The sequence below is a fragment of the Lates calcarifer genome, linkage group LG12, assembly GCF_001640805.2.
Source record: "Lates calcarifer isolate ASB-BC8 linkage group LG12, TLL_Latcal_v3, whole genome shotgun sequence".
NCBI lineage: Eukaryota > Metazoa > Chordata > Actinopteri > Centropomidae > Lates > Lates calcarifer.
In genome coordinates, this window is record NC_066844.1 from 5102038 (window position 1) to 5127393 (window position 25356).

The 25356-nt window shown below is 39.1% G+C and overlaps 2 protein-coding genes across 3 annotated transcripts; both read right to left on the reverse strand.

The window, feature by feature from the left end:
• Nucleotides 1–591: 591 nt before the first annotated feature.
• rem1 (RAS (RAD and GEM)-like GTP-binding 1) lies at nucleotides 592–13132 on the reverse strand. Of its 2 annotated transcripts, XM_018679950.2 has the most exons (6): nucleotides 12877–13132; nucleotides 10085–10483; nucleotides 8885–8967; nucleotides 7198–7405; nucleotides 6614–6917; nucleotides 592–906 (listed from the first exon to the last, which is right to left on the reverse strand). In XM_018679950.2, exons 2-5 carry the CDS (start codon nucleotides 10452–10454, stop codon nucleotides 6640–6642), a joined length of 939 nt encoding a protein of 312 aa, XP_018535466.1. In that variant the 5' UTR covers nucleotides 10455–10483; nucleotides 12877–13132; the 3' UTR covers nucleotides 592–906; nucleotides 6614–6639. The 2 variants fall into 2 exon arrangements, with proteins under 2 accessions (XP_018535466.1, XP_018535458.1); XM_018679942.2 differs by lacking the exon at nucleotides 592–906 and having other exon boundaries at nucleotides 6220–6917.
• Nucleotides 13133–18328: 5196 nt separating this feature from the next.
• pnp4a (purine nucleoside phosphorylase 4a) lies at nucleotides 18329–24686 on the reverse strand. Its single transcript, XM_018679865.2, is given in 8 exon segments — nucleotides 18329–18868; nucleotides 19378–19457; nucleotides 20112–20302; nucleotides 20513–20571; nucleotides 20573–20689; nucleotides 21574–21677; nucleotides 22956–23119; nucleotides 24493–24686. Coding segments are annotated over 8 exon segments (891 nt in total). The 5' UTR covers nucleotides 24516–24686; the 3' UTR covers nucleotides 18329–18715.
• Between the last annotated feature and the right edge of the window lie 670 nt (nucleotides 24687–25356).

Genomic DNA, 25356 nt, shown 5'->3' on the forward strand with positions numbered 1-25356 from the left:
CATTTAATAAAAAACCTCAGCTTTCCTATTCATGATTTTGGTGATACAGATGTTTATCCAGAGGAACATTTCTGTTCCCAGGATAATCAATATACTATACCATAAAATGGCTTAAAGCATCAAATTTAAAGGGAAAATAAGAGTAAAAGTAGAAAAAAAAATGAAAGAAAGATGGGTGCAAATTAAGCATCATGGATTGAACTTGTAGGGGTTAAGTCTACAATATTATAAATATATCTGTACCATTTTGCTTTTGGTTTTAATCACATCTCAGTACGCTTTCATGTATGTTTGGTCTCAAAGTTAAAAACATGTAACATCTCACCTCTTTATTTTTGTTTTTGTTTGTTTTTTTCTTGGCTGCACAATGCGCCCATTCAAAAGACATTTTATTACAGTGAGGTAAATGTAAATGAACGTGATGGTATGCTTTTATTTTGAAGGACACATTTGTAACCTACAGCAGATTGACGCTATTAAACTGCAGGGAATGTCGGCCACGCCTCATCTGGATTTGATTACAGAGCTGATGAGATAAAATGAGAAAGAGTGCACATGGGGTGAATAAAAAACACGAGAAAAATATGCAAACAGTAGAAAATTTACTGAGCAACTAACTCATATTGTTTATTGAACATGTGTAGATAGAGATGTGAACAGGAAACTGGTTTCAGAAGTATTTTTGCAGCATCTCTGACTGCCCCACCATGCAGCAGAGATGCTGCAACTATGCCAGAAAACATGACTGGTCCTTTAATGTCAGTGTAATAGGCCCAGAGCTGTTCTACTTCTGTCTGACATGCTCAGGCAGTTTACGTCTCCTGAAGGTAAATATTTCACAGGTCAACAGGAAGCAGCTGCTCAGAAGATCCTGACAAATGTCAGGGGAGAGGGTCTGGTCTGAACCTGTGTGAATGAAAGATAAGAGAGAAGCGGGGGTTGAAAATGTTCATATTTTACAAAGGAGCATATTGACAGGGCTGGAGTAACTTATTATGAGGCCCTAGGGCAGAAAAAGTGTACCAGGCCCCAGGCAGGGCAGGTAGATCAGGTAATGAAGCAGGAGGGCGACATCCACACAAACATGTTTTAATTTTAAAACGCTGTTTTAAAACAAAAACGATCTGAAAAAACACCTGAAAACGCATATCACATAACCATTCATGAACACTGGGCATGTATGTGAGCATAAACAGGAAGTAGATTGTCCACTCTGCAGCTGGCTGCTTAGTTGCAGAAACAGCAGTGGTGAAGAGTAAGAATGTAACTGCACAACAGCTGCTAGCAAAGACACCAAGGCCAGCGACATTTGTGATTCATTATCCATGATTTCAACACTGGTAGTCGAGGCCCCTGTCAAGGCTGATAAGAACCAGTCAGGAGACAAACGTGCACCTTTGAGTCATCGTTACTGTCTGTCCAGACTAAAACACAACCCCAGAGTTTTCAAACTAAAACCAGGTCCGTCTCAGGGGCTGGAAAACTCAGAGTAGTGTGTACACCAGGTGTAAACGTAGCAACAGTGACACTTTTAAAACTAATATATGTTAGTGTGGATATAGCTTAAAGCTCTCATCAGGTCAGGTCATGCTGTGCTGTAGTATAGTGCATTTTACCACAGTACATATTAGTCCAAACCAGCTGAGACACAGTAGACTGGGATTCTGGGAACAGTTTTATCTGGCCTGGGATATAAGGTACCTTTCTGCTAGGATCTATCTAAGTAAAGATTCAAGTTAGGAAATACGATGAGTTAAAATTGAGCAATTACAATTTTGGACAGGAAGTTGAGAAGATGTCACCATTGCCATGTTCTTTAGTTTACCTCAGTTTGAGCATGATAGCAGGCTCTGATCCAATTTTCAGTTCAATACTCAGGCATTAGCTTTTCATATCTACGGATTGTAACTTTAAGTCTCTCATGTTGCATTATGCCATCTCTGTATTGCAAAATGGGCTATTATTTGATTTCCTTTTATAATGAAATACAGTGATACCATCATTCTGTCTCATTATACATCCCTGTTTTCTAGAAATGACCTTTTTTACACAACCGAGTATTGCGTTTTTGTTTTCCACTCAGACGTAATAAAGACCTGGAACTGTGACAGAAAAAATGTTGTGAAACCTTGAAGTGAAAGCTTCATACAGTGATGACTATGATGAGAAAAAAGGGTTGAAATATGCTCAGACTTCACTGGTTTGTTCATTCATGATCATAGTAACCTCTACAGATGTGGAGGCTGTGGATGTGGTTATTGCTCTAACTGCAGCTGTGTATACAACAACCACATTCCAAAAATATTCAAACAAATCTTCCATTCTGAGGATATTTCCACAGCATTTAAGCTTGTTCTCACCTGTTAAAACACGATCAGAGTGTCACAATCACAAGAAATTATCTCGGTTGACACAGGACACTAAGGAGTGGAGGAATCAGATGTGAGGGTGGCTGCTGAAGAAATCAAACAACCATGACAAACAAGAAAAAAAAAGTCCTTAGAGTGATTGACTAATACACCGATACTAACCTAACTGTCATTTGAGGTGTAAAGTTCAGGACTGAATTTCTTGTGGGTTTTAAACAAGAAAAAACTGTAAAATAAATAAGTAAATAAAGACACTGAGCTGAGAGCATTCAGCCAGCAGGGGGAGCCAGACTCTGACACAGAATCAAACACACTCTTCCCGCTGCCAGAACCTCTTCAGTTTACATTCCTGCACATCTTGGCAGTGTCAGAGTGTGTGTGAGTGTGTGAATAAAGAGGCAGAGTTACAGTACTGAGGTCTGAAAACTGAACCAGAGACAGACAGAGAGGAAACTGTACAGTTTAAATAAACACAGAGGGGGGTGTTTGATTTCTGTCTTCTCTCCTCTGTGTCTGTAATTCAAACGCACCTCAAAGGGGCTGAAATGTTTGAAATGTCCTTTAGAATAATGTTCAGGTCAGTGACAGTGAGTTCACAGATACTACAGAGCTTCTCTCACTCAGTCTGAGGCTCTCACGTTGGTTTACAGCTCAGAAATGACCTGTTTATAGGGTTTTCTGATGAGGAGAGAGCTGGTCAGTCATGATGTTTACTGTGTTTGAAAAGACATTTTATGTTTTTTTATGTTTTGAATGGGAGAACTTACTTTGCAATATCTTTACCTGAGATAAATACAACAATACCAATACCACTGTCAACCTATTAATGTTAAGCTTTTAATCTTATTAAGTAAATTTCATGTTCATAATTCAAAAAGGCTTTTGGAGGACGCCCTCACTTACATAGTTTCAGGTTGATTTTCTTACACTGTCGTCCTATAGTCTGGGTGAGACAAAATCTGACGTGATAAAAAATGTGAATGCCTTCAGTCTTCACTGTGAGCTTAAGGAGCAGCAGCAACTGCTTAACACACTCTTAAATTTCCCTGAGTTTCACCTCTTGGCTTCATACAAGCTGTCCTACCTTATTGGTAAAGGTTGTTGCAGCCTTAAACAGTGATGAACAGAGACACCTCTGGTTGTCTCTGCTTGGTCTGTTTTACCTTCATACCACAAACAAACTGCACCAGCTGGACTTTAACATAGAATGTCTGTTACATTCAAGTGCTCGCTGCCAAATGAGCTCACACAATGATGATTGAACCTGTCAGCGTCAGGTAAATCTCTCTGAATTCACATTATACCAGAGTTTTAGTCCTGCTCTGGTGCACCAGTAGTGATGCGTTTTACATCAACCAGCAGTGATTGGTTTGCCAGGCTTGAGGAGTAGGCTTCAGCAACTAGAAGTATAAAGGAGCCTATGGGGGAAAAAACCTAGGAAATGTCCAAGAAAAGTTTCTGATGCTCCAGGTAAAACAAACAAACAAATAAACAAACAAAAAAACTCAGAGTTCAGAGCGGTTCAGAGGAGAGATTACAGGGAGGACACACAGATTAATTATTACTGTCATTGCCAGAAGGGGAGACAACAGTTCCACACTGCAGGTTTTAAATCTTTTACCCTGGAGCTAAGACACGAACATTCAGTAGTTACACCGCTGCTAGCCTGATAGTCACACAAGATTAATGGAAATTATGAGCTCCTTTTGTCAAATTAAAAATTTGTAGTGATTACAAATTCAAATTTCTAATAAGCCCAATTGACTGCACTACCAGTTTTTCAGCCTTGAACAGACACAGTCAAATTATAATTTGTATCAGCATGAGGTAAATGTCATCAACTGCTGATGTCCATTAACCTAGACCTCTGTTGAGCCAATAGTTCATCTTAGCCTTACAACAGCTGAATGCTGTCATTTCATCTACACTGCTGGAAATAAAACTACAGAAGAGCAAGAAGAAGGTCCAGGTCCAGAAGGTCCAACATTATCATCAGTTAATGTAAAAATCAGCCTTTATCATATCTTCTCCACAATTTTAACATCTCTGAGAGGAAACTCTGAAGCAAATTTTTCAGTTTCCCTGATGTCTCTGTTCATAACAGATTCAGGAGGGGGCTGAACTCACAGCTCTGAGCCTCTGGTCCTCCTCCACTAAGAGGATGTTTACACATCACTCTGTGTGTCTGTGAGTGTGTATGTGTGTGTGTGTGTGTGTGTGTGTGTGTGTGTGTGTGTGTGTCATCCGGGTTGAGTAGAGTCATGCATTCTTTCCATTACCCTCATCAAATCGATGTTCAACACTCCTCCTCCATCTACTGTCCCTGTACAGCCACAGTGTGAGTGAGCATGCCACCAGAATGCCTGATCAATAAATAGATAGGGTATTTGATCAGTAAAATCTAGGACAACCAGTCTGCCTGATGTGGTTTCTAGATACACTGTGGTTTGTTGTTATTTCACAGCAGCTTGGCTTCACTTCTCTTCACTTCTTATCAAAATAAAAAATGAATAACTGGTTCAGTGACTTAGGTGATCACCTGAGTTTTCCTCTGGCACCACCAGCAGACAGACATTGTGGTTTTGAGTGAAAGATCTCAACAACTATTGAATGGATTGCCATGAAATTCAATTGTTAATTAAAAACATTATCAGGGCAAAATCAGAATGTTTACTACTTATTAGCAAATATTAGCATACTAACATTAATTAATTCAGTCAGGCTGTACGGTTCCCAGCAGACAGGGACTGTATGCAGCCTGAGAGGCTAAACTCAGGGCAGAGAAGTCCAGTTGTAAGACCCTGTCCCATCCATCAGCCAAACACTCAGCCTGTTTTTTGTCAACCACACAGGGGTATCAACATGCTACCATGTCGCCATGACAACCGCTGGGTAAACAGTCTCTTCTTCAACTGGATTCTAACGGTCCACAGGTCACCATGGCAACAGTAAACATCCAGGAGGCCCGGGGGGGAGGGGGGTTGACATGCCGACCTGAGAGTATTTATGTGAACTGGATCACAGAGGTTTGATCCCTGTGGCTCCTGCAGACAGGAGATTATAACTGAACAAAACAAACAAAAAATGAGATCAAATTCATAATTTAACATTAAATTAGATGAAAAACAAAAGTAAATAAAATAATTAAAAAGTGAGCACACAGATGAATCACATCAATACAACCAACAGACTATGAAAAATCAAACAATTCTAAATAATAATAATAAAAAAAGCTACTGGTGCTACACCTGTCAAGCAAGCCTTCCACTCCATGCATGGCACATATTCAGTTTACAATGACATTTACCACACAAATTTTCAAACAGTGTGTCCTTGATTTTAGTTTAGTCAGAACTGTACATGACTACACATATACTGTGCTTCAAAGACAGTGCTAAACGTAAACTGTGACCCCACAATATAATGTAGTTGGCTTTTGATATGCTAACTCTCGGCTTCAGATGCAACTGTTGGGAGTGCGCAACATGCTAACATCAGCAGTTTACATTAGAGAACAGCGTTTCATCCATTCCTCATACTTCTGCTCTTCTGAAACCCTTGAGAAGACAGCACTTTCCTTACTTTTTGTATCGCTCTTACTACAGCTCCACAAACACTGCTTCAACACAAAGTGTGACACACCTGCTGTGTCCAGGTACAGGTTCTAGGCTATGATCGGCCAATTGCTGTTCAGGGGAGGGGGTTAGTGAATGGTCAGTTGTAAATGACAAAAACAAGCAAAACAACCACAACAGAAAAAAAAAGAAAAGTAATGAAACAAATGGAGATGAAATCCACATTTATATCGCAGTGGTATCTGATTTGGTGTAAAAACATGATTTTGAGATGATTGTTCCTTTAAGACTTTATTCTGCACAGTGTTGAACTGAAAACAGTAGAAATTCAGGAGAACACCATAGTGGACACAGTGGAAACTACAGGACATCCTCAGTCATGGAGAATGAGTCACCTGTTCACACACACATACACACACTGAACACTCATCCTCTCATCTTTAACCCTACAGTGATGATTCTGCCCAGTCGTCTGGTTTCTTTATATTTATGTCATCTGGAGAAAAAGTCACAGAAATGTTGAGACCAAAGGGTCAAACAGGAAAACGAGTTGGTCACACACTGATCACAGTGATAATGTTAAAATCCACTGCCTCTGCTCACTGCTGATTGTTTTTGTCCTCGATATCACAACTAGCGAGAACTTCAACGACTAAAAAAAAATCCAACCTGATGATCCTGGTGGACCCGTGTCTTCAGAGGACGGCCAGGTCGTGGCAGCTCTTGGATCGCACTTTGACCGCCATGCGCTGGTTATTGCGCGCCACCAGTCGGTCCAGGAATCGCCGAGCCTTCTGGGTAATGCTCTCTTTGCGTTTGTAGATGGAGCGTCTGCGCTGGATGGCCTCGCTGCCATCCTGACGGAGACGGATCTGTCGGACCACACCCTCAAACAGCTCGGCCACATTGTGCTGCAAAGACGCCGATGTCTCTATGAACTTACAGTCAAATACCACAGCACATGCTCGGCCCTCTGGGAAAAAGGCAGATACAGAAAGAGCATAAATTGGAACTAGCGTTCCAGTTATTTGTTTGTGGCCATTTGCTTGAGAATGTTTTCAGACCCCTTCACTTTTTGCACATTTTATTGTATTGTAGATTAAATTTATACAAAATCAAGAATTGAAATTTCTCTTTTCTCTTTTGTAAATGTATTCAGACACTTGATTCAGTTCTTGCAAGCTTTTAGGTCTTGAGAAAACCGAAGGGGTCTGAAGCTACTATATGTATCTCACGTGACCTTTGACCCCTACCTTCCACAGCGACTTCTCTGGACCTTACCAGGTCACTCTTGTTGCCCACAAGGATGATGGGAATGTTTTCAGCTTGGCGGGTGCGTCGCAGTGTGATGCGGAGCTCAGAGGCAGAGTCGAAGGTGGAGCGGTCGGTGACAGAATAGACGATGACATAGGCACTCCCCACTTTCAGACAGTCTTCCTGGGAGGAGCCATCCTCCCCCTCCTGACAAGTAGAGAGACACAGACACAGAGGAATATGGAGGAAACTCTGTCAGTCTGTCTGTCTGTCTGTCTGTCAGTCTGTCAGTCAGTCTGTCTGTCTGTCTGTCTGTCTGTCGATTTTCTCAACAACTACTCATCTGATTGACTTCAAAATTTGCAGGTGTATTACTGAGGATTAACAAAAAAGTGCAGTCCTGACTGGGAGTTTATTTGGATGAGCAGTTCTTAAGTGAGAGCTCCAGACATCTCTTTTCTGCATATCACTTAACATTAAGAAAAAGACTGGATAACTTGTGAACACATGCCACACTTGTAACAAAGATGGAATCCAACTACGGCAGCACTGTCTACACTGTCACCCAGATACTACTGAAGCAGAGTGGAGCAGCCAGCTCAAGCAGTAACAACTGAGACTGACTAACCACATACAATGCAGCCTGAATGACTGATGGCAGAATTTGAACGGACTTTGCACCAGTTTTTTTCTAAATCCAGATCTTAAGCTACTTTGGAAAAAGCTGATGTGATGAACATCTACATCTAAGTTTGCTTGATCTGGCAACAGAGTGAGGACCCTAAACATCCTATAATCTGGATGTACTCCAGATCATCTTGCAGGACTTTACACAAGCTCCCAGGCATGTTGGGAGATGTAGTCCCTTCAGATTGAGACAACTGAATGGTGATCCCAACACATTTCTCAATGGAAACAAATTAATTACCAGGACTCTTTTAAACGGAACTAAATAAAATTATTTGAGTCATGATTTTCATCTCTCCACCTCAGAGGTCCAATAAAATCAAAGGCTCTGACGGCAGTAAGTGTCAGTGAACCAGGCAGCAAACCGCTACACATCTTTAGCAGATTCTGAAGTGTGTTTCCCAGCAGTCAGGACCATTAGCCCATTAATCCCAGTCAACAAGAGAACAACATCACTTCTTCTTCTTTGTTCCTGTTTTCATTTTCACCTCGCATGCACCAGTGGTTTCTGGTGCTTCTATGGCATAGAGTATATCGCTATTAATTAACCATTAATGTAAACTAAACACTTCTTGCTGCTGTTCCACAGAAAGCAGCTCTTAATGTTGAACCATAAAAAGGCATTTATTGTGAAGGAGGTCTGACCTATAATTCATGAATGATAATAATCTGGACACTTGGCTTTTTTTGTCAGCAATGGAGTGGTGTGACTGAATTATATGGAAATTCAGATTTCACCCATTTTTAAATAGTTTTACCTCTCACTGATTGTGATTAAACCTTCACATGCTAAAAGATTACAGGTTTTCAAGAGATCAAACTGTAAAATGTGCCTTCGAACCGAGTTTATCCAACTTAAATATAACAGATGTTCTCATGGTAAATGGCATTTTGTTATATCAATATAGCACACTTATGCTCTTGAGATTACAGATTACAGAGCAGACATCTCATGCTCTGTACTTCATCAACACACACACACACACACACACACAGTACCGGTTTGTCATTCTCCCAGGTGTCCATGACAATGAGTGTGGTTTCCTCTCCGTCTACTGTCAGTGTCCGCTCGTATGTGTCCTCTGTAACAAACAATTAAGACAAACAATAAACAGCAGGGCTAAGGATCTAAAGCAACACTAGAAGACCTGCTTTGATCTAACTGCTAATATCAGCATACTTTTGTACAATGAAAATATAATGTTTGAATTTTGTTTTAACCAATGACCAACCAACCAATTTTATCCCAAAAGCCATGTCGCTAAAGTGGCTAAAAACGCTAAACAAATGGAGGACCAGCAACAAATCATAGCCACTCTTTCTATCTGTGGTCAAAAAGAGACAAACAACAACCTGGTAAACAATCAAACAACAGCACAGTTAATAACTTAAAGCAAACAGCAGCATCAGGACTCTGAGCATACAAACAGAATAATAAAAACATGTACACCAGAGAGTGTGACCAGTCAACCTGAAAACTGACAGCAGACAAGCTCTGCTCTCTCACACCATGTCAGACTATCACTGGATCAATACAGGCTGTCAATCATGGCCTCAGGCCAATCAACACGTGACACAGGAGCTGATCAATGATGCTGGGTCAGTCAAGGTCATGATATGAGGACAAAGTCAGAGACAGAAACTGAGCACTGAACTGCAGAGGACTGAGTTAGAGAGTTACAGTTACAGAAACATGGTAGAAAACAAGAAAGTGAGTTGGACTAAATGTAGAAAGTCTGTATAATGTTCTTTTAAGACATAAATATTGAGAACAGAGAATTCAGTATTTTGGGAAATGCACTTTCTTCCTGAGAATTAGATGGAAAGGTCCATACCACACTCTATCCACTGTAATAGCTGATACTGTAACAGGAAGAACGTGTGTTTTCATATATTTGAAAAGAGGACCAGATTGACTTCCCTCAAGTTTATTGTCGTTCTCTTCAAATGTGACATTCACTATTTCCTCTGCACGAGTCAGATGCATTGTTTCCTCTCCATGCAATAAATGTAATAATTGCTGTTGTTGGTGATTGCTGTCAGGACTGATTCTCACTCTGTGTTAAGATGAACATTCACAGAATGTGGATATATTCAGGTAAAACCATCAACCAGAAAAAGTATCAAATATATATTTTTTTGTATTATTTATATTTAGTATTAATATTAATAATCAGACATCCATGCATTTAGCCCCACCTCCAGGTTGTTCATCTTTCTCTGTGATCCCGGCAAAGATTCCTGCGAGGCTGGTCTTTCCAACCCCGTGGTCGCCTAGCAACACAACTCTGTAAACACAGTCCGAGTCACTCTGTGAGTCATCATCCGAGTCTGAACTCCAGTGCGCGCGGTAGTGGAGGGACTTGTCCCCCGGGTGGTAGGATGCTGACTGTCCGAGAGGAGGGTGGGTCCGTTGGGGACGGGGCCTGTCTGGATTGGGGGTTTCAGTGCTGCCCGGGAGCTGGGGGTCCCGGGTCCAGGACGGGTGCTGGTAGAAGTGGGCAGGAGGAATAGGTGTGCTACCTCGCCGCCGCAGGGGCTCCTTCTCTCTCTGGGTGTTGAGGGTCATGTTGCTACGGTAACAGCATCAGGATGGGCCTGAGGAAGGACACAGGATAATTCAGGTTATAAAATAAAGTCTGCTTCACAATGTGTATCCTTTCCCTAACAGACCAATAGAGTTCATTTGGAGTTTCTTTGTCCTATATTGACTCTGTTTTTGCTCCGTTTTTGGTCTCTACCGACTCCTGAGAAAAACATCTGGCTCTTTAGCTGTTAAATGCTCAGAAATGCTCAACAGTGAGTCACTAACTGTGTCTCTCTGCTGTTTGGTGCTGAGTGGGTAGAATACAGAGTGTTTTTGGATGGAGCTTTTTGTCTGAAAACAGCTGCCTGCTGTGGCTGAAACAAAACTATGAGAGCAAGTTTTCTGTCCATAATGTAAGACAGCGGCCATCAACCTTTACATCACTGTTTGGTGTGGTTACAGGTGCTACAGACTGGAAACTTTCAACCAGAGAGGGCAGTGAAATGCTGTGTTAACTCACAGCAGAAGCCCAAGTGCAACACTGTGCACAGTAAGGCCATTATTGTGCTGCATGTAAATGTATCCCCCCCCTAAAACTTCTTTGTTAAATAAGAGGGAATAGATAAAATGATTTCCCAATGGAAAGAGCAGCTGCATTCTCCTCATTTCCTGCCTGGTTTTACACGCTGACCTCCACAACGTGCATGCAATCTGTTTCTGGCACTGATGGAAGGAGGAAGCTATGGTGGCAATGACTTTACTGCAGAGAAGAGCTGAGGAAAAGTTAACTTTCATCTCTGAATTCTGAAAGTTCTGTGACTCTACTCTCTGATCCTGCTGGGACCTGAGTAAAAAAAAAAAAAAAAAAACTCCAGTCTGTCTGAAAATACCAAAAGACTGACTGAATCACCAATTTTACTGACTGAATCAGGAGCTTTTATCATTGGAGCTCCACTTACCGATGACTGAATGCACCGCTGTTGATCAGCAGTGACGCACAGGAGATTACTCTCTGGATAAAGGTTTATTAAAATAGTGTATGTCACAATTCTGTTGTTCAGACAAGTGGATCCTGAGTTATTTACCTTATAAACAGTGTCAAATGTAATAGCTTGGTGCAACCACAGACTGACCATATTTCTGAACGTAAGACAGTCTGAATCAACGTCACAGTGGTATGAAAAGTGATGAAACCACTTAGCTCAGAACAAAAAAAGGGGGAAAAAACGACTTACTGTAGTAAGTGACACATCAGTAAAGTGAGTTGTGATTTACCTTTATTACATTCTGATGTCTGTGGCTGCTTTGTAGGATTAAGTGCTGGTCTTAAGCTTTCTTTTGTATGTTTTGTGTGAAACTCAAATTCCTCTTTGAGTAGCAGCTTAACACCTAATTTAAGTTGATTTTGATTTTGTTTTAATATGTTTTGTGTCACTGTGATGTTTCCTTGTAGTTCGAGGGATATGCTGCACAAGGCAAGTCTTGGATGTTTTTGGGTGTCTAGAGAACAGAAATACTGGATTTTCTATGAAAACAAAAACTGCTGTTAAAATAAACACTGTGGACAGGGGCTGGATTCAGAAGTCACTGCACATGTAATTTACTGACTCAGAATTGTTAAAAACTGGTTAGACTGAACATTGTTTGGAAACCTGGTTACTCTAAATGGACCTCTCGTATGCATAAGAGATGCACAAACAAACCTCCTACAATAAATAATTCAAGTATTTAAAGGTGCCAAGTGCGACATTCAGTGATGGTGAAGGCGAGTCAGACCAGGTCACAGCTCCTGCCTTTGGAGGTAGTGATTGAATTAATAACAATGACTTGTTTTTGGTATTTAAAAAAAGTAACATCTTCAAAATTCTGCAAGATCCTCCAAAATTGCTGTTCATCATCAGTAATTATATTTTCAATTTTGAGCTCATTCATCCACAGCAGAACTACAAGCACCACACATTGTTTAGGTCAAAGGTCACAGTTTGCTCATGTTAAATGTTGCACAGTATATGACTGCTTGGTAGCTGGAGGAAAAGAGTTAATGAACCACATCAGGTGCTTTCGGTTAACTAAAAACCTCAAGAAACTTATGTTTTACATATCAAAATTACATTTTATATGTGAAATCTCTGAAAATCAATTTGCTCATATTGTGAATGTTTTAATGTGAAATTTCCAAAGGCAAATATGTCTATTTTTCTGTTAGATTAACAAATGTAAAATATTGTTCACATGTGATATTGTATGTGAAATTAAAGCTTTTACATGTAAAATATAAGAAAAAAAATCACATGTACCGAATTAATGTGAATTATAAAATATAAAATTTACTGTGTGAAAACAGAAGTTTCACACATGCTTTTTTGGTAAGGGAAACCAAAGACATAAAAAATTCAGGCAGAAAAAACATAACATGCAATAGATGGACAGATAGACGGATAGATAGAGAGCTAGATTAACTTACCGTGCACCCCATCAACAGTCCGTCTCCGTCCAGCCTCAGTAAACAACAGAACTGAACTGAACCCTGTCTCTCTCTGTGTAACAGTACCCTGGTGCCACAGTAACCCGCCTGGAAAAAAAAGTTCCACAACAGCGTTAAAAATTCAGCAGTGGAATCACAGAGTTATCTACCTCCCTCTGTGTGTGTGTGTCAGAGCGACAGCAGAGGAGAAACAGATATCTGAGGAGGGAGTGTGTGTGTGTGTGTGTGTGTGTGTGTGTGTGTCTGTGTCTGTGTGTGTGCTGTTTTATCAGTGTGGAGGGTGAGTTGGTTTAGGGAACATTTTGGTCACTTCCTGTGTGACCCAAAAGATACAGTTTGGCTTCATACAACAGTTCAGTCAGGATACATATAAAAACATTACATGATGATATATTTGTTTTGTTTTTAAACACCCACAGCTTTATGGTCATCAACATAAATCCCCCAAAACAAAGAGAACATGATTGTATAAAAGCTTAGAATATGATGAATATAAGATGATACTGATACATAGAGCATATCTGACTAATACCTAGAAAATAAAGGACTGGTGTGGCTGATGCATTTTCCTGACAGATGAAGGACAAGTAATACGAAGGACCAATAACCAACTTGCAACTTAGCACTTATCTTGATGAAGGACTAGTTTGTTAACTTGCTAGTTGATGAAGGACTGATGGATAGAAACCGTTTTAGCTGAAGGACTAAAAAAATTTGGCAGTTTACTAACCTGAAGATGGTCTAATTGATGATGGTGCCAGATCGCAAACTACTTTATGAAGAACTAAATGATAACAGAGTAACATTAGCTTTGGACTAGTTGAAAAAGATACCTAGCTTATTAAGGACTATCTGAAAAAAATACCAGTATACTAACTAGCTTGTTAAGGGAAATAATTAAGGGAAATAAAGATATCAGTTAACTAACACCAACTAACTAATGCTACTTTATGAATGACTAACTGAAAAAGATACCAGTTTACTAACTAGGTTATAAAGAACTAAATAATGAAGATACTATTTTACTAGTGTTAACTAATATTAGCTTAGGACTAACTGAAAAAGACACCTAGCTTATTAAGGACTAACTGAAAAAAACAAAAACAAAACAATTTTACTAACTGGCGTAAACAAAATGAAGGAGTAAATGATGAATATACAGTTTACTAGTGCTAACTAACACTGTGCTGCCATTTACTGTTTTTCACTTTCTCTCCATTTGGAAAATCTGGGAAGGAACTATATATATATATATATATATATATATATATATATAAACTTGTTAGTAGTTGTTTGGCTCTGCAACTAATGATTATTGCCATTATCAACTGAATTGATGATTATTTTTCACGATTAATCGTCAGATAAAATGTCAGCAAGAAGAGAATTTTTGATGTCTTTTTTTAAAAACATATATTATTACTTGTTATATCTCAATTTTGACTCAGATACTTAGAAAGTCATAATTTAGACTTGCCATGAGTATTTACATTATTATATTATTCTCATACTTTTTTCTGACAGATATGAGTTTCCATAGTTTACACATGAGCTGACATGGAAAATTAGATTACACTGGAGAAACACACATCACTTCCTCTGTGTCAGTGTGAGGGCTCTCTCACTGAAACTCAACTCAGCACAGATGTTTAGATTTTATCCACCCCCTCAGTTTAAAAGGTTAAGACTTAAGAGGTGGAGTTTCCTCCTGGATCACCATCACCTAATCCAATCCAGTGAGCCAGATACAGTTCCTTTCAGTTATAAGCAAAGAAGACAATCACTGATTATTAACCTTTTATTAGTACAACCAGTTGCTTCATCACTACCTCTGCAGATGGACTGATATTACTGACTGACAGTGAGAGTCAGTTCAGTTCAGATAGAGTTTCTTTGTTCATTTTTAGTCGCTATAGAAAACTATTTCCAATAAACAGGTGACCAGGTGTTCTAATAAAGTGCTCAGTGAGTATACAACCCTGTATAAAACCTCATACAACATGTTGATATTAATAACTAATGGCATTCCCTTGTTTTCGCTCTCTGGTGTTGTAAATTGTACAATTCTTTTCTTTGTATTTTTGTACTTTTGTGTTTTTATTTTTATATTTCTGAATGACTCTGCACCTGATCAGGGACACTGACAATAAAGTTCTCTTGAATCTCTTGAATTGTTTTTTAAAATATAGATCACATCCACACATCAGCAACAACAAAAAACAGTGTTCTAACTTTAACTGTAACTTTTATGAATCTTTAACAATATTTATGTCACAGCAAAGCAAGTAAAAGTGCTTAAGATATTATTCTTGTGATTTCATTACTGTTACTACTATAATTTGTAAATTCATGTATTTAAATGTCTAGTCTTTAAATTTTATTGAAAATGATTTCTAATATATTAAACAGACAGCTAAAGTGTTGCAATGAACTGTTTGCAGTAAAACTAGCCCTACAAGTAGTTGTTGTACTGATAGTAGTTCTAGGAGCTAGAGTAGTATCATGAGGAATATTAACTCCTGCTGCCCTCACATGGCCACTGGAAGAAATGCAACACTCCCCTGCTACAGTGGCAACCAATGGCTCAGGTTAATGGTGTATTAGTTTTTAGATGTTTTATCAGATTTTTTACACTCTGGTCCTGTGAATGATACTAAATTTCAGCTGTTTTTATTCTATCCAGAAGTAATAAGTCAAGTAAGTGATGAAAGTAATAAACTCAAACTCAAACTCAAACAATAAACTCAAACTTGAAAAAGGGCAGATATTTATATAAAAATGATATTACTAATAAAAAACAAATCTTACACAATATTAGAGATTTTCAAGCAGAGGGACTAACAACTTTACAGTATATTCAACATTATGTGACATCTTCTTCTTTCAGAAGCCAGTCTGTGTATATTTATGCCCACATGTTATTCATATTAAAATAAAAGCTCTTTATCCTCACAGGAAGTACAGTTGAATCTTTTATTTCTCTCTAAAGTTGTGACTTATCATGTGGCCCTGCCTCCTCCCAGAATGCACTGCAGGAAGCACCCTGAGAGGACAGAGGGTCATGATGGAATACATCTGACCGCTGAGAGCAAAAGTCATTGGTTTGATCCTGATCAGTGGGAGGGGATTGAGGGGGAGGATGAGGACCAGCTGGAGGGGAGTAAATCAATGTAAAATGAATCATAGTACTTCATTAATAGCTTAAAAAATAAAGAAATAAAAGATTTTGAAAATGATGGTATGTCAAATAAACATAAAAACTTAATAAATTAGTAGAACTAGTGAATTAGTGATTATTAATACATACATATTCATATTAGTTATATTGATATTTATCATTAAAATAGTTTCACCAAAATAAATAAATTAACAATGAAAATCATGTGATACAGTACAGTATTAAGGTATTTAGATTAAAAACATCCTCTGTCTATTATTTCACTGAGTATGTTTTTACTTTTGGATTTCTGTGTGAATTTTTTCTCACCTGTTGGACGACCTACAAGAGTGATCCATCTCCACACTTCTCCACAACCAACCAACCAACCAACCAACCAACCAACCAAACAAACAAAAACAAAACACAAACTGTAAAACTTTGTAAAAATTTCTTCATCTGTGTTTATATTTACAGTCTGTATGACAAGTACTGTGCAGGAAAGGGGAAAATCTACCTTGGCTGGGAAAAGAAGCTCCCATTGATGCTCCTTGGTCTGGTCCAGAATCTGAATCTAATCCACATTCTCCTCCAGGTTCTGCTCCAGGTTCTCCTCCAGATTCTGGCCCCTGCTCCACCTGGAGAAAGACTCGGTCCAGCAGGTGGTCTAGTAGCTGCTGGGCATGGTCTGGCTCTGTTCTGATGGTCAGGATACGAGCGGGTCGTCCTGCTGAGACCTGCAGCTCTGTGAAATTTCTGAGGAACCAGAACCCACAGGACCACAACATGCATTAGCCAGGTTTCCATCTTAATGCGATGCACATTTGACACAGAATTTAAAGAAAATCTGTCAAAGAAAATGTGAATTAATGCACAAAACTCACAAGCTTCTACTGCGTCTGAGGACCCAGCAGGTAAGCAGCAGAACCATCAGAACCAGCAGTAGAATCACCAGGGACACGAAGAAGAGGTTGTAGGTCATCTCCTGGGTCATCGTCATACTGATACTAAACAGCAGGGCACGTTTTGCTGCTTCTAAACACTAGACACCTATTCTAGGAAATAAAAAAGTAGATTTAAATTAAGGTTTAGAGTGAACTTGAATACGACAATTGAAAAAGTAATCTTACCACAAGGTCCACTTGGTGTTCTGGAGCTTTCAGTTGTATCACACAGTCTTCCTAAACAGACAGAGTTTTGATCTCAACTTTTAAGCCACCATGGATAAGAACTATTGGGGAAAAAATGGATATTTGAATATCTCATAATTCCAGGAGGAAAACGCCATCTGCTGAGGAAAATGTGATACAAATGAAAACTCCAGGAGAGCTAAACCTGCTCTCCAGAGGAGGAACCCTATAGATTTTAATAACTCCCTGACCTCTCCTCCAGCACCACCATCAGGACAAACTCTATACTTTCAGTGTGACTGTAATAAAGACTAGAGCCTCTAGAGGATGCTAGCAGCACTTGTTTGGCATTGGTTTAGTGCAAAGTCATAGTGATACGTACAACAAGCAGTCACTGTAAAACATTCCTCAAGCATATATTGATTTATATGTTTAAAATACCTGCCTGTCCTGTTGGTTTGAAGAAAATGAGTCTGTTGTTCAGAAAGTAGCAGAAAGGTTTAACCCTCTGTCATTTTGAAAAAGTTTGAATGAAAACATTCTGCTCTGTTCTCAGGAGATCAACTCATGGAATATTTCTGTTTCTGTCTCGCACAGGAAACCTGTCTTTTATAGCTGCACTTATCCAGTGTTTTTTGTTGGTAAATTATATAGTACATACAGTCACTTTGGTCACTTTATCTGATTCTGTCACAGATTGCTGTCCTCTAGACCAAAACCAATCTATGATGTTGTCTTGCACTACATGCCCCCAAGGTACGAGTCAGCGTCATGTTCACTCTGATGTAGATCAGTCCCCTCCAGAAATCAACTGTTGGTGACGTGGGACACTCTGTTTCATTATTCCTGATGCCACAGATGGTGGAAATCATACGGTCTCTGGAGGTCATTCACAATACACAGAACTGTAGTTACATATATAACTCTGGTTTATGGCTATGCTTTGATAAGAGATCGAGGGCATGTGACCTACAGTATTCTAGTTGCAGTAATGCATGAGTGTTGCTACTCCCCCAGTGTAGAAATTTGTATTAAAATCCATTGGCCATTTCATGATTTGTCATTACAAAATCAATTTTTACATTCTTTTGGTTTCCTATGTCTCAGAGGCAGATTTGTGAATCAATACAAACAGGAAACAAGAGGTTGGCAGCATAGTTTAATTAGATTATCATGGATCAAGAAGTCAGTGGTTTTTTTCTTACAAAACAAAATTCCATAACTCAACAATGTACAAGAGAAAAAAAGAAAATCTTTGTCTCATATTTGTTTTATATGAAAGCACCATCAACACAGTGGTCATCATTAAATTAATCTTTAGGATTAATAAAATATCACAAATGAATACTTACATTCAGATTTACCCTGATAGATAATTATTAGGCACCATGGTGATATAAATAAGGTTTTTATTACAGCAAAGATACAAAATAAGGATGAGAAACTAAAAGAGGAGGAAGCTCTAAAAAAATGTTGTAAACACAATATTCAAATATATACACAATATTTGTGTGTGTGTGTGTGTGTGTGTTCAGACAGCATTATTGGTGTTATTGTTGTTATTGATCTCCATCCTGCTGACCAGTTCAGTCACCAGCTGCTGCACAGTTTGAGAACGCAGCCGGCCAACCTCCAGTACACCCTCATGATTCACACTGTCCTTGTCCTCATAACTCTTCACCACCTGACACAAATTAATCAATCAATAATCAATCGTTTGAACAACCAATCAAATCAATCATATACACACTGTCTCGAGGATTCATAACTCTTCACCAACTGCCACAGATCAATCAATCAATCAAGCTGTTTGAGTCTTGGTAAGTCTTCAGTGCCTGATGCACATGAGTCAATCAAATAAATGGTCAGTCACTAGTCAATCAACCAGTCAACCAACCAATAATACAGCCTGACAATAAATCAAGAAATTAATCATCCTGTAAGTCAGTTAGCCAATCAATAAATTTATTCAGTCATACAAGAAATAATCAGTCAGTCAGTAAATCAATCAATCAAACATCTGGTAGATGTGTCATTGATCAACTGACCCCTGCGTGTCCAGTATACCAAATGTATTGATCAGTTGATCAGTCACTTTGTATCCTGCAGCTTTATTATAGGTCTCAATTCTTCAATCCAACAGACCGGTTCAACCAATCAACATATTGATCAGTGTGTCAGCTGTCTCTTTACCTTGTTGGTGATCAGAGAGAGGCCAAAGACTCTGAGACCACAGTGAGTCGCCACAACGACCTCGGGAGCCGTACTCATTCCTGTTAACACACAACACCTGAGGTTACTGCAACAGGTCACAACAGTATTGATAATACTGATAATAATACTGTGAATAATTCTACTGTTACTACTCTGTGGTGAGACCACCACTGCAGGACTATATTTACTACTGCTGGTGGTTAGTTTGATGAGCTGCTGTTCAGACTGTCAGAGATGATGTCCTAATCAAATTCCTGTTCTCCAGAGGATGAAACCTTTAGACTGTATCAACCCCATGACTCTATTCTTGCTGTCAAACAGCTGAATCACTGTCAGTGACTCAGATCACCATCAGTACTTCACGACCTTGTCTTCAACACAATGTGAAAACAGGGATTCACAAAGACATGGATGACTGAATGAATCCTTCCATTTTTGTATCTGACCATTTACATGATCCATCCCTCACTAGGAAGGTTTTCATCCAGCTGTTTTTATGAGCGCTTGTGCATAGAGGTGAAAAGGAAATTAAAAAAAATCTTGAAATATTTCAAAAAAATATTGGTAGTCAGTGGAATGAATTCATGTTAATTAGCATTTTATTTTGCCAATTTGGTTACAATTTACTGTGGCTGTAATGAACACTGCAGTCTCTAGGGGAACACTAGCAGGACTTGTCGCACTCTGTGTAAATGGTTGTGTGTGTGTCATACCGACAGCGTCCACCCCCAGTCGATGCAGCAGTCTGGCCTCAGCGATGGTTTCAAAATTTGGCCCTCCCACCATTGCGTACACTCCCTCCTGCATGAGGCTGGCCACGCCGTGCTCCTTGGCGATCTCCATCGCTAGGCAACGCAGGCCTTTGTCATAGCAGCCTGACATGGCCGGGAAACGGGGGCCGAACCTGTAGACAACAGACAACAAAGAATATGTTAAACGACTGAAACAAAACAGCAGTATTAATGCTTGCCATGACAACTGAGTTAAAACACAATTGTGCAGCAGATAAACATTAGAAACAACTGAATTAAAAACAGAAGAACAACAACAAATAAAAAAGACAAACAGTGATAACAACACAAACAGCACATATCCATGTACACATCTGTCTTACTTGTCATCATTGGGTCCACACAGCGGGTTCAGACCGACCATTCCAGGGAAGTTAACGTGGATCTTTGATGATCATGATGTCACCAGGCTGGAGGCCGTCCGCCAATGAGCCGGCAGCATTTGTCACAATCAGAGTCTCCACCCCCAACAGCTTGAAGACTCGAACTGGAAATGTTGTCTGACACACACAGGTGGACAGGAACGGTACGTTAAGGTTTTTAAGGTTGTTAAGTTTTTTTCCTTTCAAATTACTTTACTGTTAACGGTGAAGGCTGAACCCTTTTAATCCCTCCAGGTACAATCCCTCTAGATCCCAGTCTTTAAGTGTGATCAAATTTCAAATAACTGGAAAAATCAGGGATCAATAATGCAGTTTTATTGTGATTGAGTTTCTATGCAGCACCAGGTAGAGGACAATCAAGTATTCTCAGCATATGTGTGTGTTTGTATATGTGTGTGTTACATAAAAAAAAAACAATGGCAGCATTGAACAATCTGCTAAAAGACTGCATGTGACCAAACCCATGCATGACCTGAGCTGGGTTCTCTCTCTCTCTCTCACACTTACACTCACACTCACTCATACACACACACACACACACTCAGACACTGTTACAGGCTCATTCTCATGCTGCTGATTACAGTCATATGTGTGCATACAGTACATTAGTTGTACCAGTGTTGCGTGACTCAGCTGCTTTAGTCAGCTACACTGTAAGTGTGTGTGTGTGTGTGTGTGTGTGTGTACTGTTTCCCCTACATAGAATTTATTTGTATCTATTGTTTGCTGTTCTGAATGTATTTATTGTGTTAGTTAACTGTGGGAAATGGTGCATTCATGTGCAGTTTTGGTCTGGAAAAATGTCTTTTCCCTTATCAGAAGTTGGTATGTGAATGTAACATTTAAAGTCTCTAAACACAAAACCACAATAAATACACTCTTTCCATTTGGAAACACCGACAACGATGCAGTCTTGTACTTGCAATAAGGGTACAGGTACAGTGGAGACGTCTTTGTGTGTGTGTGTGTGTGTGTGTGTGTGTGTGTGTGTGTGTATGTACCTTGCAGAGTGAGTGTCCTTCATACATGTGAAAGCGACCCTGCATGCACACGCACGTCTTCCCCTTCAGTTCCCCAAAAACCAGTCGACCTGCATGACCCTGCACTGCAACACACACACACACACACACATACGGTCAGGATTAAAGTGAGAGACAGGTGCAGTGGTGGTAATCAACCTGCAAAAAGCTTACAGTTGCATGTAAATCACCCTGTAAATCAGACAGCTGGAGGGGAATTTGTTTCTCTTTTGATGGAGCTAGGCTAGCAGTTTCCCTCTGCTTGCAGTCTTTGTGCTAAGCTAGGTTAAATGCATCCTAGCGGTTATTATCCATGCATGTTGTAATCAGTTTCATCTTTTATTGGTGCTGTTAATGCTGGACACACTGTGTACAAATTAAGCCAGATTTAAACCCTATTAATTTTAAAATCAGTATGAATCTCCTAAAGATCTGCTGTGGTCTGACGGTCAGTTTTCCCCATCCATAAACAAATTCCTGGCATGTCTTGTATTCTACTTATATAATAGTAATAAACGTGATTTATAAACAACTTTTCAAAAATAGTTACAGGGTGTTTTACATAGAAGAATCCTGATAAAACAGTTCAGCACAATCAAATTAAATAAGACCAGGTCTCTACATAGAAGAATTAAGAACACCACAACAAATAAATAAATAATAAAATTAAGATAAAAAAGGGTGAAAAAAATAAATCTGAAAACTTAAAACATATTGGAAAACCAAAATAAAACAAACCAAAGAGAAATACAAGTTTGTTCTTTTAGAGACTAAAATCATGAATGATGAATCAAAACAAATGATTAATTGAAGATCTAACATAGATTTACAGCAGACACTTAATTAGTTTTATCTATTCAGTAGAAAACAGTGGGCTCTAATGGTATATTTGGACTCTGTATGCCCTATGTACATTCATTCACAACTGTAACAAAAAGTACTAGCAGTATCTGAATTTATATATGAAAACACTCAATAAATGAAACAGTTGTGACAGGGTTTACTGCCTTGAATCCAGAAATATTGTCAGGTGTGTGTGGCCAAAATCAGCACCCCCATCTCATAGGAAAACTGGCTGCACACTAAAGTAATTTTATGTATAGACTAAAGAGATTCTTTCCATCTGAGGAGCCTCCTCTGATTTTTTGTAAGTATGCAGCCATATCTTTTTTATGGGATGATCAGACACTTTAAAATATCTTAAGTATAAAACTTGATTTGCAGTCAGATGTTAATGGGATTTGAGTTTAGAAGTCAGCCCAAGTCTAAAATACAAGTGAATAAACACATAGTAAACAGCTCTATGCTGCCAGCATTTAAATTAGAATAATTTAGATGCTTGTCAGTCAGTAATGAACTTGTACCTGTGCTCTGAGGGAAGCCTGGTATGTCAGAATAAGCGAAGGAATCCTGACACTTGAGGGTGTCAGCGAGCATGCCCAGTCCAGACCCACAGATGATCGCCACCTGGGGGCGGTGCTTCGTGTGAGACATCAACCAGTCAGCTGTTTTCTGGTACTCGTCATGACTGCAAGAAAGAATGAGAAATGAGATTATTTTTGGATTAGAAATAACTTATCATTAAGTGACATGTATTGCTAGTGTTTTCCTCCTGTGGGTGATGCTGTTCTCTCTCTGTGTCTGTTCAGATCAACCACTCTCTAAAACAGGTCTAATTATCCTCCGATTGTTTTCAGACCAGGTATGACTGTGCTCGGGCTGCTTTTGCATCTGGTCTCTTTTGAGATAAACATTTATTTATCCATGTCAAGAATAAACCATGAAGGTCAGGGCCAGTTACAAAAATGTATATACTCAAAATGTGACTTGAGATGACAACCTAAAGCCACTCATCATATATAGGTCATTGCATTACATTTACACCTTTTCTAGAGGGTATCTAGCAGAGCACTATCACAGGAGCAGGTGATGGTTTGGAAACCAAAAACCTTGTTTACATTTCCAAAGAATGTGTTCTAAATGGAATGTGGTCTAAAGAGTGCTCTACTTTTGCAAAGCCACTTTATGGCTTCACATCAATTACAGGAAAAAACTGTTTTGTCTGTTGTCTTAACTGATGATGATAACATTTTATTCACCAATGTGATAATAACATAAATAAATATTTCAGGAAAGATGCAGCTAAACATCACACTTCGATTTGGAATCTACACAGTAACCATGACAACACATTCTGAAGTGACAGCGGCTCTGAGTCACCTTTTCTTATCCATAGCAACAGCAGCTGAGGCTGGGGAGGGTACTGGAGGATTTAGGGATATTCACCAAACTGACAGAAAAAACTTCTCAGACACAAAGCTGAGATAGATATGGTCAGAACATAAACCTATAGTATGATGAAATTATCCAGGAGACTCCTGAGTTCCTGTGTTGACAAACACTGATGATATCATTAAAAACATTTTGGGTTAAATACATATAGCACTGCAGACTGGGTACAGAAATACTTAGTATAGTCTATGTTGCCTTTCAGATAAAATACCCAAATAAATAGTTATTACTCCCTAATTCCTCATAGTCTTATTTTCTTCCACCCTGGCTACATGTAAATACAGTTTATATGTTTACACAACTAAATTACACTGTAAATTCCTACTTATTATAATTACTTTTCAAACTTTCATCTAATGTTTGATTTCATTTCTTGTGAATTACCGAATAATTGAATCTTTTCAGGTCTCTGAATATGATTCAAATAAAGAAAACACTGGTCACAGCAGAAATATGCAATGACAAGAGGTCACAGTAGAGACTGCTTTGTTTTCAGGGGTCAAAAGTTTCATAAGTTTAAGTAAAACATCACAACAGCCCAACAATAAAACACATTTTCTATAAAAAGGCACAAGACAGATGTAAAATAGATTTTTTTTGTTTTCTTACCTGATCTGTTCTTTGCTGTGCATGATGGATGACGGACGACAGACGACGACAATGATGATGAGGATGAAAATAAAGCAGAATTAATGTGTGTGTTTCAGTGAGCAGCTTCAGTCACTAAGTGACTGTGTGTGTGTATATATAGTAGTGAGTGTGTGATGGAGGAATAGTCAGTGTGTGGCTGGCTGATGCTGATCGGCCAAGATATTCACTGGTCACATGCTCCTGATTGGTCAACAACCCATCCCTTGATCAGCAGCAGCCAATGGAGCAGCAGCATTGTAGAAATGCATGTGTGTGTGTGTTGGGATTCCTATCTAAACAGGATTCTGTTTTTTTGTTTTTTTTTATTGATTGTGTAAGCAGGGTCTGGTTTTGCGTCACGCCCCCGCTGACAGTAACGTGATTTTACTTCAGTGTTAATTCACTCTAACTCTGATCCTGAGGCTCAACACACCACAAACACACACAGACCTACATACAGAGTCAGCTGTGACTGGGTTTTGACCTCCAAACACACACTCATACAATCAGACTTCAGCTGGATGTATATGGATGGACAGTTAAGAGGAAAAATTACAAATATTTTCATGCACATAAAATTAGCAGTGTTCATCGCAGCTATAAATAATCAACAAAGTAAACACATGGACAAATAGAGGCATAACCACACAAAGTCTTCTCTGCAAGTTGTGGTTATAATCTGAATAGCTTCAGGTCACTTTTTCATTCACGCAAGCAACAGAAGCTTACAAGTACACCATTATTCTATATAATGATCTAGGGCCAAATGCTTTAAGGAGATTTTCTACAACATGAACTCCAGTATTAGGTAAGTAGTAACAGATTTTAATCAGGCTAAATCAC